Genomic DNA, 16,583 nt, shown 5'->3' with positions numbered 1-16,583 from the left:
CTTTCCTTGTTCTCATGGGAAGCTCACAGAAGCCACGAACAGGTCTCATGCTCCTTGGTTTACAGGTAAAAAGCAGAGACCACGAAGTGACTTCCTCGCGGCCTCTCAGTGATAGTGGTCAAAACTCGATCTCAAACCAAGTCTGGCTGACCCCCTGTTCCATATTTGTTCTGCTAAACCTCTTGCACAATTTGGATCCAACCTTCTTTTACAGTCCCACTATCCCGCTCCTGAGGAAACCACCCTATTCCCGCCACGCTGTTTTTTTGGTTGTTTCCAGAGTGTGCCCCCACATGCATGGTGCTGCCCCTCTGCCTGGGACAAACCACTCCCCGCTCTCCCTTTTGGCTCTGGAAGATCCGCTCTTCCCTCAAGGCCCAAGTCAAACACTGCTTCCTCCTCCAAGAAGCCTCCCCTGGTGTCGCCACCTCCTTGCCATCTGGCTCAGCCACGTGCTGTCATGCATTTTCTCACACATTGCAGTTCCAGTAGCATAGCAGGTACTTTGTAAGTATGTTTTTAAGGCCCCTCTCCTTCCTTGCCCTGTGCCTTGGTAACTGCCATACCTCATTCTATGAGGTGCCTGCAATGTATAGGTCTAACACTCAGAAGGTCAGGTGCATGGAGGTGGCCTTGCCTTCGCCTTTCTTTTGCTAGACTGGGAGTTCCAGGAAGGCAGGGACTGGGTGCCCCAACACAGCTGTGTCCCAGACCCTGGCATGTTACAAGTACTCAGTAAGTAGTGCAGGAATAGATGTGCCCTCCCAAAGGTCAGGCGGTTCATAAACCTTAATTCTGGCCAATCCACTTTTTAAAAACTATTTAAAGTGCAGTAGATCATATGAAGGAGGAAATTGGCATGGAATGGCGTTAAAGCCACTTTGACCTTCACTTTTGCACTTATGGCACTCACTCCGTTAGCATCTGTCTGACTAGCCCACCTGGCTCTCCTCCAACCTCTGGCCAGCTGTCTCTAGCCAGGTTTCCACACTGCTTCCCTTCTCCCTTCTGCTTCCTCCCATGGAGATCTTTGGACATCCGGGTAAACTTCTGTGAGAGCCATCCCTGGGAGCCCACCTCAGCTGTTTGCAGAAATATTGTTGGACGAGTGCATGAGTCAGCGAGAGGCTTTGACGCACAGGCCACAGGGAGCCATGGTGGTTTTGCCAGGTGGCATCTACTCTGAAGGACACCCAAGGTCAAGTCTCTCAGCTCTCCCCAGGCCCCACTGTCACTCAAAACTCAGGATGTCTCAATCTAAACTCCTCTGGGTAGGTCCCAGACTCGCTTTCCACCTGACCTCTTCTCCAGAAGGTCCACACCATCTCAAGTCTATAAGCCTGACCCCAGGGAGATTTCTATAACCTACCTTATCCACCCAGGCCCTGCACACTCTCCCCTGTAGCGTCTCCTTCATCCCTCTCTTCTGTCACCATCCTCGTTCAACCCCCTTCCTTGATTTGAAAGTTGCCTCCCCCACTGTGCTTCTGTCTCCACCCCTCCTTTCATCACCATGTTGCACATTCTAGAAGGTCATATTTTAAAAACACTACTAGATCATATCTTAAATCCTGCCAACCCGTTGCACTCCAGCCCACCATGGCTCTCCGTGGCCTACATGTCAAAGCCTCTAGTTCAGTCTTATGCTTGTTCAATAGTCCTGCAAATATTTAGTGATCACTTACTCACCTACTGGTCAAGTGCAAGTTGCAAAGCCGGTTCTAAGAAAAACAACAGAAATAAGGAAACTATTCCCTGGGTGTGTAAAGGGAGCCCAGGTATCAGTTTAATAAAATGTTGTTAGTGAGGGGAAGCAGGTTGCGCAAAACCACATGAGGAATTCTGCAGAAGGGCCCTGGATGCTGGGGATCCTGAAGGAAGGGTTGGCTAACCTGGACCTCGAAGGTCATGCATCAGCCTTGAAGGTCATCCCCAGCATTAGTGCTGTGCGTGACCCTGAAGAGGAGGCTGGCCATCCAGTATGATGAGGGCAAGTGACCAGGCCCAGGAGCCGGGTCCCAACTGGGACATCTTGGCTCTGCTGCTGATCAACTGTATGGCTGTGTCTGTTTCATAGGGCTACCTTCACAAACTGCCACAAACTAGGTGGCTTCAGACAACAGAAATGTAGTCTCTCACTGCTCTTCAGGCCAGAAGTCTGAAATCAAGGGGTCAGCAGGGTTGGTTTCTTCTGCAGCATCTACAGAACAATCCCTCCCACATCGCCGTCCTCGCTTTGGGTGGCTTCTGGCCATCCCTGGTGTGTCTTGACTTGTAGATGTCACTCCCGTTTCTGCTTGCATCTTCGCTTGGCCTTCTTCCCTGTATCTGTGTGTCTCCTCTTCGGACTCTTCTAAAGACATGTGTCATTAGATTTATGGCCCACCCTAGTCCAGGACAATCTCATCTTGAGATCCTTAATTTAATTACATTTGCAAAGTCCCTTTTCCCAGTAAGGTCACATTCACAGGTCCAGAGATTAGGACTTAAACATATCTTTTCTGGGGGCTGGGGGGACACTACAGAACCTCCTACAGTGACCTGGGGGCTCTCATATTTATTTTCCTCATTAGTAAAATGGGCTCATGTTATCTGCTTTACAGGATTGCTGTAAATATTAAGGAAAATAATATATTCCTGGCTGGGCGTGGTGGCTCACACCTGTAATCCCAGCACTTTGGAGGCTGAGGCGGGCGGATCACGAGGTCAGGAAATTGAGACCCTCCTGGCCAACATGGTGAAACCCCATCTCTACTAAAAATACAAAAATTAACTGGCTATGGTGGCACATGCCTGTAATCTCAGCTACTCAGGAGGCTGAGGCAGGAGAATCCCTTGAACCAGGGAGTCAGAGGTTACAGTGAGCCGAGATCATGCCACTGCACTGCAGCCTGGAGACACAGCGAGACTCCGTCTCAAAAAAAAAAAAAAAAAAAAAAGGAAAAGAAAATAATACATTCGAGATTCTGGCTCATGGGGGCCATGGAGGGTCAAGAGTGACTACTGATAGGTCTAGAGTTTTGCAGGGAGTGATGAAAATATTCTGCAATTAGATAGTGGTGATGTTTGCATGACTCAGTGAATATGCTAAAAACCATTGGATTGTATGCTTTCAAGGGGTGAACTTAATGCTCTGTGAATTATTTTTCCATAACACTGCAATTTAAAAAAGGAGCCTGACTCAGGGCATCTTTTCATACATCATAGCTGCTATTATTATTATTGGTGTGCTGGTAATGCTGGTAATAACACTTTTTGTTTTTGAGACAGTATCTGACTCACTCTGTCACCCAGGCTGAAGTACAGTGGTGCAATTTTGGCTCACTGCAACCTCCGCCTCCCAGGTTCAAGTGATTCTCCTGCCTCAGCCTCCCAAGTAGCTGGGATTACAGGCACGCACCATTACGCACAGCTAATTTTTGTATTTTTAGGAAAAATGGGGTTTCACGATGTTGCCCAGGCTGGACTGGAACTTCTGACCTCAAGTGATATGCCAGTCTCAGCCTCCCAAAGTGCCGGGATTACAGGCATGAGCCACTATGCCCAGTCCTTGGTAATAACTATTCATAATGTGTTTTATCACAGTTTAAACTCTTACCTCTTCAGTCGTGCTCCCACACCCTGGTCGTGAGTTATATTTGAAATGGGAACCACAGGCAACGGGTCTTTGCATGTCTCACCTAGTGCGTTGCACGTAGTAAAGGGATAAAGAATATTTGTTTCGATTGCACCTGAGTAGTTCACATGGAAATTGCTGAAGCCCTGTGGTGCTTATGTGTTAAGTAATACTGCTGCCACGACTGTTTATCAAACATGTATGGGGTGAGATATTACTTTCACCCATGAGTTCCTCCAAAAAAAAAAAAAAAAAGCCGAAATTAAATTTCAAGCCATCTGCTTTTCCACCATATGATTGACAGCACCACACTGAGACCAGAAGTCTTTTTCTAGGAAATTCAGTTAGCAGTTGGACACTGAGCTAGCCAGGATAATTCATGTTTTCTAATCATCATCTTATTACAGGCAGTCAAAATCCATGTGCCACTGTCCTGCTCGCCGGGTACAGTCAGAAAAATCAGGATCAGGCATTAAGCGGCCCTGGTGCCTGCTGCATCGTGGCTTTGGAGATTAAAAACTGAATTTTCAGAAGGACAAAAACTTATCTTGAGGAAATATGGGTCTCCTGAGTGTTCATTTTGAAAGCTAAAATAATCAACTAATAAAATTTTAATAGATTCCTCTTTGTTTCCAGTCAAGGAAAAACAACAGGATTTTACGTTTGAAAGGAAAGCTGCTGGTTCTCAAAGCAGCGGCTCCATTTTCTCTCATTCTAATTCTAGTCCTTTTCTTTTTTAATTCTGCTTTTTTTTCATGCTCCTGCTGGTTCTGGGCCCTTCTCTCAAAACTGCACAAAGGGAAGCAGGTGAGTGTGAGGATGAGAGGTCCAAGCCTGGGACACACAGGTCCCGACTGGGTTCCCAGCTCTGCCACCTGCGCACCTTGGACAGTGGGGTCATGGCGGGAGCTGCAGCCATGATCAACAGAGTGCTCAATCTACGGAGCACGGCCCAGACCCTGGGTCCTAGAAGAGTGCCACGGGGGGTGACCCTCACCACCCTGAGAACCCCTTTCTCTCTGCCCCAGAATGTGGCCTCAGCCTGAGGTGATGGCTGGCCCAGCCTCCTCCTGTCACTCTAGAGAAGGGACCCGCGGTCTTCATCTTTCCCAAACATTGGAGACTTTCTTCTCATCTTTTCCTCCTACTCTACCAAGGGAGAAAGAACCCCATATGCAAAGTCCACTGGATTTAAATTCCATGCCCTGACAGTCTTCCAACTTCAAGTTTACAACTCAGCATCTATGACATTCAACTTAAAACAAATTACATTCACTTATCTAACTCAGGGCCAGTAAGGGCTGTGAGAACATCAAAATGTTGTATCTCAGAAACCCTGAATGCTTGCATTTTGTGTCCACTGTTGTTTCCAGCAGTTCTTTAGAGCTAAATAATTAATTACACCCAAGACAGTCCAAAGCAATTATTTAATTAAGCTTATTATAGGCTGCCAATTGTTTGCAGTAAAGGGAAGGCCTTCATCTTGATTTCTCAACATCTGGCCTTTGGATGACTTAAAAGATAAAAGAAGATAAGGAAATATTTTTACGACTAAGTAACAATTGCTAGAAGTATTCCACTAAGTAGAAAAACTTTTTCAGTAATTTGCTTCTCATGATTAGAACGTGGTGACATGTTTTACGTTTTGTTCAGCTTATTTAGATCCAATGTAAAATCGAAAATGCTGCATTACAAAATGAAATGTTACTGCCATTTTCTCTTTAGGGCAGAATTGATGGTATTCATTTCCACTTTCCCCTTGCTTGTTTTTGTTTTTTTGTTTTTGAGAGGGAATCTCATTCTGTCACCCAGGCTGGAGTACAGTGGCACATCTTGGCTCACTGTAACCTCCGCCTCCTGGGTTCGACAATTCTCCCACCTCAGCCTCCCGAGTAGCTGGGACTACAGGTGCGTGCCACCACACCCAGCTACTTCTTGTATTTTTAATAGAGATGGAGTTTCGCCATCTTGTCCAGGCTGGTCTTGAACTCTTGACCACAGGTGATCCACCCACCTCAGTCTCCCAAAATGCTAGAATTACAGGAGTGAGCCACTGCAGCCGGCCTCCCTTTGCCTATTTTTTTAAAGTTCGCATCCTTAATTTAGGCTTTTAAAACTCAACTGTAATAAACAAAAATCCTCTCCTACCTATTCCAAAGTTAGAAGTCTACATTTTATTTCATAAAGAACATCTTAGAGAAAGAGACACAAGCCACTCCACAGAGTTGTTGACCAAAGTAATTCCTGAGTGATCTGTTTGGTGATACACATGGACACCAGTGTGGGGGAAGACAACACTTCATAGAATGACTTTTAGTCAATCTGGCCTTTGGATGACTTAAAAGGAGACATGAGAACATTTTCATGACTAAGTAACAATTTCTACAAATTTGGGATTTGAAAATATCAAAAAATGTTTTAGTTGCTCCAAACCACATTGGACTCCCTCTTCTCTGAAGCATTAAGTTTTATGGTTCTTTCAATGTACATCTTAGCTCTCATGTGATTTCTAATTGTCCCAGGTATCTCAATGCTTCCTTGTCTATTAGGATACAAGCATCCTGAGCATGATAGATCTGTTTCTCCCATTGCCCATAACAACTCATAAAACAGGATTGGTAGAGTAGGCCAGCTAAATAATAGTGAGTTGATTAGTCTGTATTTGCTTACCGGTCGTGTTCAGAATAGATACTTGACTAACTCAAACCTCTTCCTTCCGTATCATTTGAGCGTTGAGATACTGTCAATCAATTTTTTTTTTTTTTTTTTTTTTTTTTTTTTTTTTTTTTTTGAGACAGAGTCTCCCTCTGTCACCAGGCTGGAGTGCAGTGGTGCGATCTTGGCTCACTGCAAGATCCGCCTCCCGGGTTCACACCATTCTCCTGCCTCAGCCTCCAGAGAAGCTGGGACTACAGGTGCCCGCCACCACACCCAGCTAACTTTTTTGTATTTTTTTTAGTAGAGTTGGGGTTTCACCGTGTTAGCCAGGATGGTCTCGATCTCCTGACCTCATAATCCACCCGTCTCGGCCTCCCAAAGTGCTGGGATTACAGGTGTGAACCACCACACCTGGCCTGTCAATCTTAAAATTTAAGAGTTGTTAAATACTACCTACAAATGGGCCATCAATGAGCATAGGATGATAAATGACTGAACAAATAGGTAAGCAGTAATGAATGACATAGGAACACCTTATACAATCTAAGCTTTCTTGGAAAGAAGCTTAGATTAAGGAAAACTCATGGAGTTTGCAACTTGACCAGCTATTCCTCGAGGATTGATGTATACCTAGATCCTTGGGTTGCTGTAATATAAATTATATATTAGAACTAATTATGTATTATACATATTATTATATATTGTATATAATTATATATTAGAACTAATGCCCTGAACATCATTTCCATCTCCGAGACCTCATCCTCAGTCCTGAATTTGCTAAAATAATCTGCAAAATTTTGTGGTTATGTATGTTGGGGCTCAGAAACTGATACTCCAAAATATGACTCTTTGACATACTGAACTGTAGAAAAACCCTCAAGGTCTCTCTGGCCCCTGGCACCCACCTTCACCCCATCTCTGTCTCTCCCAAAGCACAGAATGAAGTTGTTCTCTGAAGTTCCTTTATCTCCCTAAACTAGACACCCTCCAAAAAAGAAATCAATGACCTTGGTCCCTCTCTGAGTTTTCATTAACTCATGTCACAGGAAGAAAGACCGAAGCCTGTGGACACATCCAGACAGACTTTTGTCATAAACAATCGTCCGCTCTGCGGGCCCAACAGACTTTGTCCCAGGCCACTGTGTGTTCTTCAAGCCCAGTGAATTCCCCTAAAAGTCACTTATTCACCCCCTAAAATTATCCATACTTCCCTCCCTTTCTCCTAAGAAGAAGGGTATATAACCATTTGTACCCCCATTGAGTAATCATTCTTCTACAATTCACCTGTGCTATGCATGTTAAAATAAACTTGTATGCTTTTCTCACATAATATATCTGCCTTTTGTCAGTTGATTTGTAGTGAACTTTCAGAGGGCAAAAGGGGACATTTTTCCTTAGCCCCTACAGGTATGGATGTGAATTATTCTAGGGAGAGTCTGAGGAGGTTCATGTCTCACAAAGGTTAGTAGTAGTCACTGTATTAGAAGGGTCCATTTTCAGTCAGATGAATTTTGCATGAAAATGTTGTGTCTTTCCAAAGTGGAGAGATAGTGGTCACCTTGCTAAATAACATAAGGTACTAGACACGTGGGAATTCAGAGCTGCCAGTTTGCTGTTACCCTAATTGTCATTTCTCCGAAGAAAACCTTTCTCTCAACATCAGGAAGCACCTTTTAAATTAAAGCACTTCACTGCCCCACCATAGGAAAGAGAGAAATGAAAACCAAGCTGCAGGCCAAGGTTCCCATCGTTTGAAAGAACCCGACAGCCCAAGGCTAGCATTACTCATTTCCAGGGAGTGGGACGTGGCCTTAGCCGTGAGCTCCAGAAGGTCAGACATGTGTCATGGTCCATGGCTAAATGTCACCTTCTGTCTCTGCAAGTTAGAGTCTTCAGCAAATTTGTCCATTTTTACAAAGAATCTATGCTTTTATTCCCAGACCTAAAGTTGGCTCAAAAGGTTCTTTCTTAGTTATTGTCATTCCCAGAAATGTATTTATATTATTAATGCTATATTTTGTATCGCAGAGCCATGAGTGACCAGTATTCCTATGAGCAGATGGGTTAACAAAATACAGAACTTTCCTGAAATTCTCAGTCTCCCGATTAACATGTTAACAGATGCCTAATCCATGGATCTGCCCTTATTAATAGTAAAGAGAGCTACCACCTCCCAAGCACTGACTTGGGGCCTGCCCTGGGCTCAGTGTTTTGACTCAATGACATAGCAACCCTGAGAAGTAGGCACCATTATCCTCATTTTACAGGTGAAGAAACCAGGGCTGAAAGAGACTAAGAAAGTTAAGGTTACCAAACTAGTAAGTAACAAAATGGAACTCAAACCCAGAGCGCTTCCAGACTCCAGAGGCCACCCTCGCAACATGGAGACTGACATTTCTCCCTGTGGTGTTCCTCGATTCCAGAAAAAGCCGAACACAGGATCCAGAGGCCAGACCTGAGCCTCCAAGAAGCAGTGCTAATGCTCTGTGTACTTAAGTGGGTTCTTTTATGCACACATCTCCCACAAATTAAATAAGTAAATAAAAAATATCAATTTGTACTCATGCTTATAATTCCATCAAATATTTAGGGAATAGGGCTGATCAGGATAAATAATTAGACGTAGGAATTGTCATTTCATAAAAAGATTTCCTAATGACTTTTGGAGCAACTTGGATGGAACTAGGGCCCTTATTCTAAGTGAAGTAACTCAGGAATTGAAAACCAAATATGGCATTTTCCGGCTTCTAAGTGGGAAGTAAGCTCTGGGTACACAAAGGCATCCAGAGTAATATAATGGACATTGGAGACTCAGAAGAGGGAGGCCAAGAGGTGGGGGAGGGATGAAAGACTACCTGCGGGGTACAGTGTACACTACTCGGATGACAGGTACACTAAAATCCTAGACTTCACCATTACACAATTTATCCACATAACCAAAAGCTACTGTACCCCTGAGGTTACTGAAATTTTTTTGAAAGTTAAACATTTCCCTTTTGCCATGTGGCTGCTAATTCAGATACAGTTACTTCTAAGCAGTTGAAACATCTTTTTCCTCATTCTTCTTCCCGGCAATATATCTTTGAGACATAAAAAGTGATAAAAACATACAAAAGCAAAAGGCACTGTATTCTTTACCATAAAATATTTCAAACAAAAGACAATTCCTAGGTTAACTTTCCAAAAGATTTGCAAAATGAATCAGTGCAGACATATGTCACAGAAATGTCCTTTCCGATTAAAATCTGAGAATATAAATAAATTGGTGTTTCTTTTTTCATTCTCTCTCTTGTTAAGAGCTGTGTCTTAGCCATAAACAAGAAGCTGCCCTTAAAATTATACTTTTTCTTATTTCTGTTTCAACAGGGGACTTATTATGTTTGAAAATGAAACCTATGTCTTAGAACCAATGAAAAATGCAACCAACAGATACAAACTCTTCCCAGCAAAGAACCTGAAAAGCATCTGGGGATCATGTGGATCACATCACAACACATCAAGCCTCACTGCAGATAATGTGTTCCCACCGCCCTCTCAGACATGGGCAAGAAGGGTAAGAGGGATACCCGATTTTGTGTTTCTGGGAAGCTAGGAGCTCAAGCTATGGATACCCAATATTATGATATCTGGAGAAATGTTGCCATCTAGATGATGTGGCATCTGGGGGATAGAAGTACCCAGTTTATCTGGAGGTGGTAGACATTATACAGTGGAGTGTAACCATAACCCAAATCCCCATCACTGTATTGGAGATGTCAGCCTCAGACTCATTAAAATATGCTGGGTGAAGTCACATAGTTGGGATCAGAGGATGACAAAATCACCATTCATGAAAACTCCCAAGAGACCCTATTATGGTCCTAGGCCCAGGGTTGGGCCCCACCATGGCAAGCAAGAGAAGATTGGACCCTGACCTACTCTCTAGCAGCTCTCCATCTCCTGGAGGCGAAAGACCACATAGAGCCTTCTTTATGAGCAAGTTTGGGCTCTTACTATAATTCGCAGAGAATTCTCACTCTTTGCCCACACACTTATGCAGAGGTGAATGGGGCCTTCCTCCACGTGGTGTGCCTCAGGAATCTTACTTACCCACAGTCCCAGCTGCAAATGCTTGTCCTAGCAGTCTGTGTTTTCTGGCCACCAGCCCCTGGATCCGCTCATAAAATGTCTTCCTTTTTGCAGTAGCACCGGAAAGAATAGTTGCCTAAGGGAGTCTGCGCTGCAGACAGTCTTCCCTTCCTGACACGCGTAGCGTCCCACCATGAAACCTCCACCCCTAAGGGCGGCCTGCCCTTTTTCTGTCTGGTATTATGTGGGCACCAGAGGCCACAGTAGAGCTCTGTTAACAAGGATTAAAGGTGATCGTTCCCAACATTTGGCTGGAGGCTCTGAATTTAAATGAGCAGAAACAGATAGGAAATTATCAACAATTTCCTGATTTTTCATTTCTGGATTTCCTGTTCCTCTGTTGACAAGAAATCAAGAAAATGTATAGATAGGATGTCACTTGTGCTTATATTTGAGTGTCCGGGAACATTTCTTCCAGGTTCCTTCTAACACATTGTTGTCTCCTAACTTTAATTTCGGTAGACCACTGCTTAGCACTCAGCATTTAATGAATATTATTCTTGGTTCATTCTAAATCATTTTTCTATTTGGAAACGGTAGAGGTTATCACAAATGATATCTTCTCATTCTCTTTTTTTTTTTTTTTTTTTTTAGACGGAGTCTCGCTGTGTCTCCTCCCAGGCTGGAGTGCAGTGGCACAATCTCGGCTCACTGCAAGCTCTGCCTCCCAGGTTCACGCCATTCTCCTGCCTCAGCCTCCCCAGTAGCTGGAGCACCTGCCACCACACCCGGCTAATTTTTTTGTATTTTTAGTAGAGACGGGTTTTCACCGTGTTAGACAGGACGGTCTGGATCTCCTGACCTCATGATCTACCCGCCTCGGCCTCCCAAAGTGCTGGGATTACAGGCGTGAGCCACCGCGCCTGGCCGATTCCTTCTCATTCTTAGAATTCCCCTCATACCTGTGGATAGATGTCTGTTCCCCTAAAACTGCTCTTACCTGAACCAGTTCAGGACTTTTAACTCTAATTTTACATTCGTTCTTTCAGTCCAGGTATTCTGCTTGTGTAACCCTCACGTCTTCTGTTTGCTAGTGTGTTTCTAAGAGTTTCTATGGCAGGTGCTCACAACCTCTTTTTCGTTTCCTGCCCCGTCACAGGACGGAGAGGAACTCTCCCATCTGGTACTGTGGCTCACCTTGACATTGCTGCTTGGTGGCAGAACATTGTATCCTAATCCCCAGGAACAGAGCTTGAAAATTACCGCCCCCCAACCTCCACCCCCACAAGCTCAGGAGACTTTTCATCCTGTGCTTCTCCCCGCTACCTGTCTTAGTGATGGACTTAAAGACTAGCCTCTGGGGTCCCACGGCGTGTTTATTTTACTCTTCAGATGCTTTTGCCTTTGATTCCAAACCTTGAAGGAGATGTGATTAAGCTGTGGCTTTACCGGTCATAAACAAGTAGGACATTTGCATTTTGTTTTCCAGGCTCTTTGCTTTGAGTACCTTGTTGAATGCATGTTGCCCACGTTATGAGATTTATAACTTGATGGTTTAAATGACACTCAAATATGTTTGTCGTTTCATTTAGCAGTACAAACTTGATCTGTACTTGCCAGCCATATTTTAATTCTTTTAGCTTACAGCTCTCTAGAAGCATGATTGTAATTTCCAGTCATTTTGACTTGTGGAGAAATGGGGAGAATGGGAATAATAACGGTGCTTTGTGAATAATGCGTGCTGAAGTGCAAATGAGCCTTTAAATTGAAAAGGGAAGGCACTGATGCCGGTCAACTCAGTTCTCAATATTTCTCTCTAGAAAGCGCTGTGATGGTTTTTATGGAAGAGAAAGCATCCTGGACTTAAAATGCATGTATATAATGAAAATGGTGTGAAAAATAATTTCAAATATGTGGAATCCTTGTGAATTGGAATTATATAGTAGATTATTTTGGTTAGCACCTATGGTAAATATGAAAGGGATATTTCCTGCCCTGCTTACACTGCCTTTGTTTCACTCTTAAAAAAAAAAAAAAACAAAATCAACGGAAAGGCTGCTAACTAATCTTGTTTATGCAATGCAGCAACTGCATTTGCTTTTTCCCTATATTTTTCTGCCCCCACTAAATGTTAACTATTGCAAAGACTGGTTTGCAGACTCTGGTTTTTCTGCAGGTGTCTGCGTTTTTCTTCACAGAGCATCAGGAATAAATCTGCACTCAGGGTATACACTGGCTGTGATATAAACCTGAGCTATTGTTTGTCTTTTTCACAAGGCTCTACATTAGATTTTAGTGAGAACCCAAGTTGCCCCTCGAAGGGCACAGAGAATCAGGGGCGTCACAGTCAGCTCGTTCTCTCTGTGGATTTTTGAGTCCAGCCTGAAGCCTCCTTACTGTTCAGCTCCCCCACGGCAAACTCCTTCCCTCTCCATCGGCTACTCACTCAAGAATGCAAACCAATTTTAACATTATCCTAAGCAAGCTCTGAGCAAGGCAAAGACGGTACATCTACTGGAAAAAATCACATAAGACATCCCAAAGGCAAATGCAAATTAGTTTTGAATTGCCTTTTCTTTAGGGATTATCCGTGCCATTGTTCCCCTCCATTAGTATGGATAATTATGAGTCAAATAGAAAAGTTGCTGCCTTCTCTGAAAAGAAATGTTTGCTTGGGCCGCTTGTACATATAGGACAGCAAGTTGGGGAGGTGCTGTTTTGCTTCCTCGAAGGTGGCCATTCTGAAATGAACTGGTGCTATTGCTTTTGTGTTTCTAGACAGCCTGTCGTATTTGTTTAAAGAACGCACAGTAGTGGTGGGGTATTTGTAGCCACAGTAGTATATAACACATTATATGTAGAGCCTAATGAGAGTTGAATATCAGGAATTGGCCAGAACTGTTTAAAAACTCCTTAATTATGACAGGCATACTGAATTCCTCTCTAACAACCATCCTTGCTTCCATGCCTCTTCTAAGAGACTATCATGTTCTCTTATTACCTTAGTTGTTCTTTTTTTTTTTTTTTTTGAGACAGAGTCTCGCGCTGTCGCCCAGGCTGGAGTGCAGTGGCGCGATCTCGGCTCACTGCAAGCTCCGCCTTCCGGGATCACGCCATTCTCCTGCCTCAGCCTCCTGAGTAGCTGGGACTACAGGCGCCCGCCACCGCGCCCGGCTAATTTTTTGTATTTTTAGTAGAGACAGGGTTTCACCGTGGTCTCGATCTCCTGACCTTGTGATCCGCCCACCTCGGCCTCCCAAAGTGCTGGGATTACAGGCGTGAGCCACCGCACCCGGCCACCTTAGTTGTTCTTAAAGCTTGGCAGTGGGGGCAGGATACAAGGCTCACACCTGTAATCCCAGCACTTTGGGAGACTGAAGCAGGCGGATCACCTGAGGTCAGGAGTTCAAGACCAACCTGGCCAACATGGTGAAACCCTATCTCTACTAAAAATACAAAAATTAGCAGGGTGTGGTGGAAGGCATCTGTAATCCCAGCTACTTGGGAGGCTGAGGCAGGAGAATCGCTTGAAACCGGGAGGCAGAGGTTGCAGTGAACTGAGATCGTGCCACTGCACTCTAGCCTGGGCGACAAGAGTGAAACTCTGTCTCAAAAACAAAACAAGACCAAACAAACAAACAAACAAAAACGCTTGGCGGTGGGGAACAGGGCAGCACCACTTCCTTGGCCCTGGGCTTTGAATATCTGTTTGTGTGAGTGGAGGCTCCAGTTTTCCAGGTGTGGATTCCTAGTGAGTTTCAAATCCACTGAAGCTCTGGATAAATAAATAATAGACCTCACTTGTGTCATTCGTTTTTAAGGTTTAATTTCAATACTTCACACTTGTCCCTATTAACATTCAGTTTGCCAGATTCAGCCTATTCTCCTGGCAGTTTGTCTTATTTGTTTACTTCTGCCCACCTACATGTCGGCCAGGTGTCAGAGGCTGTATCCTGTGTGGGTATGATCAGTGTGTGCTGTCCCCATGCCAGTCACGGTCAAGGATGGTGGAGACAACCTTTCCTAACCGAAATCGGAGCTCAACCTACAAATATGTGGAAATTGATCTTAGAGTCAAGGCGTGGAGCCTTGCTTGAGCTAATACTGATATTTTCTTGCCTAGAGGAAGAGAAACCAAACTTTTGATTGATTTCATTTGCTGATCTTGCTGGCAATGGAAACATTGGCTCTGGTCTCATTGTGATTGTTTTTTTCTGGCTATCGGGTGATAGCACAGCCGGCTTGCATGTGGCTGCCCATGTCCACCATGACTGCCACCTCTCACCTGGACAACTGCATGGCCTCCTCGCTGCACTCTCAGCTTCTAATATCATCCAGTATCATCCCCCTAGAATCCATTCTCCTTCTAGTAGCCAGAGCACTATATATAATATATACTAGTATATTATAATATAATATATACTATATTATATATTATAGTATATATACTGTATTATATAATATATACTATATTGTGTATTATTATATACTATATACTCTGTATTATATAGTATATACTATATTATATACTATATATTATATACTATATTATATATCATAGTATATATACTATATATACACTATATTATATAGTATATATTAATATATACTATAGTATATATTTTATATAATAATTATATATAATATATTAATTATATATTCATTTTATATAATATATAATATATTAATTTTATATAATATATTAATTATACATATTATATATATTAATTATAAATATATATATTTTGAGATGGAGTCTCACTCTTTTGCCCAGGCTGGAGTCAGTGGTGCCATCTCAGCTCACTGCAACCTCCACCTCCCAGGTTCAAGTAATTCTTGTGCCTCAGCCTCCCGAGTAGCTGGGACTACAGGCATGTACCACCACGCCCGGCTAGTTTATGTGTTTTTAGTAGGGGCAGGGTTTTACCATGTTGATCAGGCTGGTCTCGAACTCCTGACCTCAAGGGATTTGCCCACCTCGGCCTCCCAAAGTGCTGGGATTACAGGCGTAAGCCACTGCTCCCAGTTGCAATACTTTTAAAATCTCACATTCAAGGCCCCCATGCTCTTAGATTATTAGGCTATCACTCAACCTTCTTGCCATGGCCCCAGTGTCCTGTCCCCATCTTCCACCTCCTCTCATCCATTCTTGTCCCCCATTTGCCAGACTCCAGCCATACAGCCTGTTGCCAACACCCACAAGCTCTCCACAGCCTCAGGACATCTGCTGTTGCCTTTCCATCTGCCTGGAACACTGTTCCTGCAATCTTTCCACACATGCCTGCTTCTCATCCTTCAGGCCTCAGCTACCTTAGGCCTGCCCACTGCCCACCTTCATCCTACCTGCAGAACCCTGTGGATTTCCTTTGCTGTACTTTTCACAGACTCTCTCTTACTTTTGTTAATTCTGTATGGGCTCACCTTCTCCAAGCCCCCACCAGAATATGAGTTTCAGGAGGACACTGGGTTTCAGGAACGTGGGTTCCCTGTCCACACTGTGTCCCCAGCACCCTCCACAGTGCCTAGCACAAACAGCACCCCTGGTAGATAGCGTGGGATGAGTAAGTGTTATACAAATGATATGACCCATATGAAGAAAGATTTGCAATAAGGATTTATTGCAGCCCCAGTCTCAACTTGCTTTTCTAACTTGAGTTAAGTTCCCACTGCCAGAGTCCTCATCGCAGGCTGCTTGGGGGATATTTATCCTTGGAAACTTGGCTGTGATGACTTTGAGAGGCCCAGAAACTGGTTCTCTCTTGAGCAAGATTCAAAGAAGGCCTCTGCCTCCACGTGGGAACGGAGACTTTTGGGCCAATCTCAGAGGCTGCTGTTCTCATTTGAGGAAGGGCTTTTGTTCATAACCCCCAAAATGAAAATTCAATCGAGCAACCAGTTTCTTTTTTTTAATTTTTTAAAATTATTATTTTAATTTCTTCTTAAAAAAAAAAACAGGATACACGTGCAGAATGTGCAGGTTTGTTACATAGGCATACATGTGCCGTGGTGATTTGCTGCACCTACTGACCTGTCCTCTAAGTTCCCTCCCCTCATCCCCCACCCCTCAACAGGCCCTGGTGTGTGACATTCCCCTCCCTGTGTCCATGTGTTTTTATTGTTCAACTCCCACTTGGTTCTCTGTTCCTGTGTTAGTGTGCTGAGGATAATGGCCTCCAGCTTCATCCATGTTCCTGCAAAGGACATGATCTCATTCCTTTTTATGGCAGCATAGTATTCC

The 16,583-nt window shown here is 43.9% G+C and overlaps 1 protein-coding gene across 1 annotated transcript in view; it reads left to right on the top strand.

Annotated features, from left to right (window-relative positions):
* ADAM12 (ADAM metallopeptidase domain 12) overlaps window positions 1-16,583 on the top strand; it is a 377,462-nt gene that overhangs the window by 259,998 nt on the left and 100,881 nt on the right. The window contains exon 6 of the mRNA XM_050803714.1: window positions 9,644-9,830. Within this exon, the coding sequence (XP_050659671.1) occupies window positions 9,644-9,830 (187 nt within the window). The remainder of the gene's footprint in view (window positions 1-9,643; window positions 9,831-16,583) is intronic.

The sequence above is a fragment of the Macaca thibetana genome, chromosome 9 (genome assembly GCF_024542745.1).
Source record: "Macaca thibetana thibetana isolate TM-01 chromosome 9, ASM2454274v1, whole genome shotgun sequence".
NCBI lineage: Eukaryota > Metazoa > Chordata > Mammalia > Primates > Cercopithecidae > Macaca > Macaca thibetana.
Note: the sequence above shows the minus strand (reverse complement) of the source record. Positions and strands in the feature narration are given on the sequence as shown.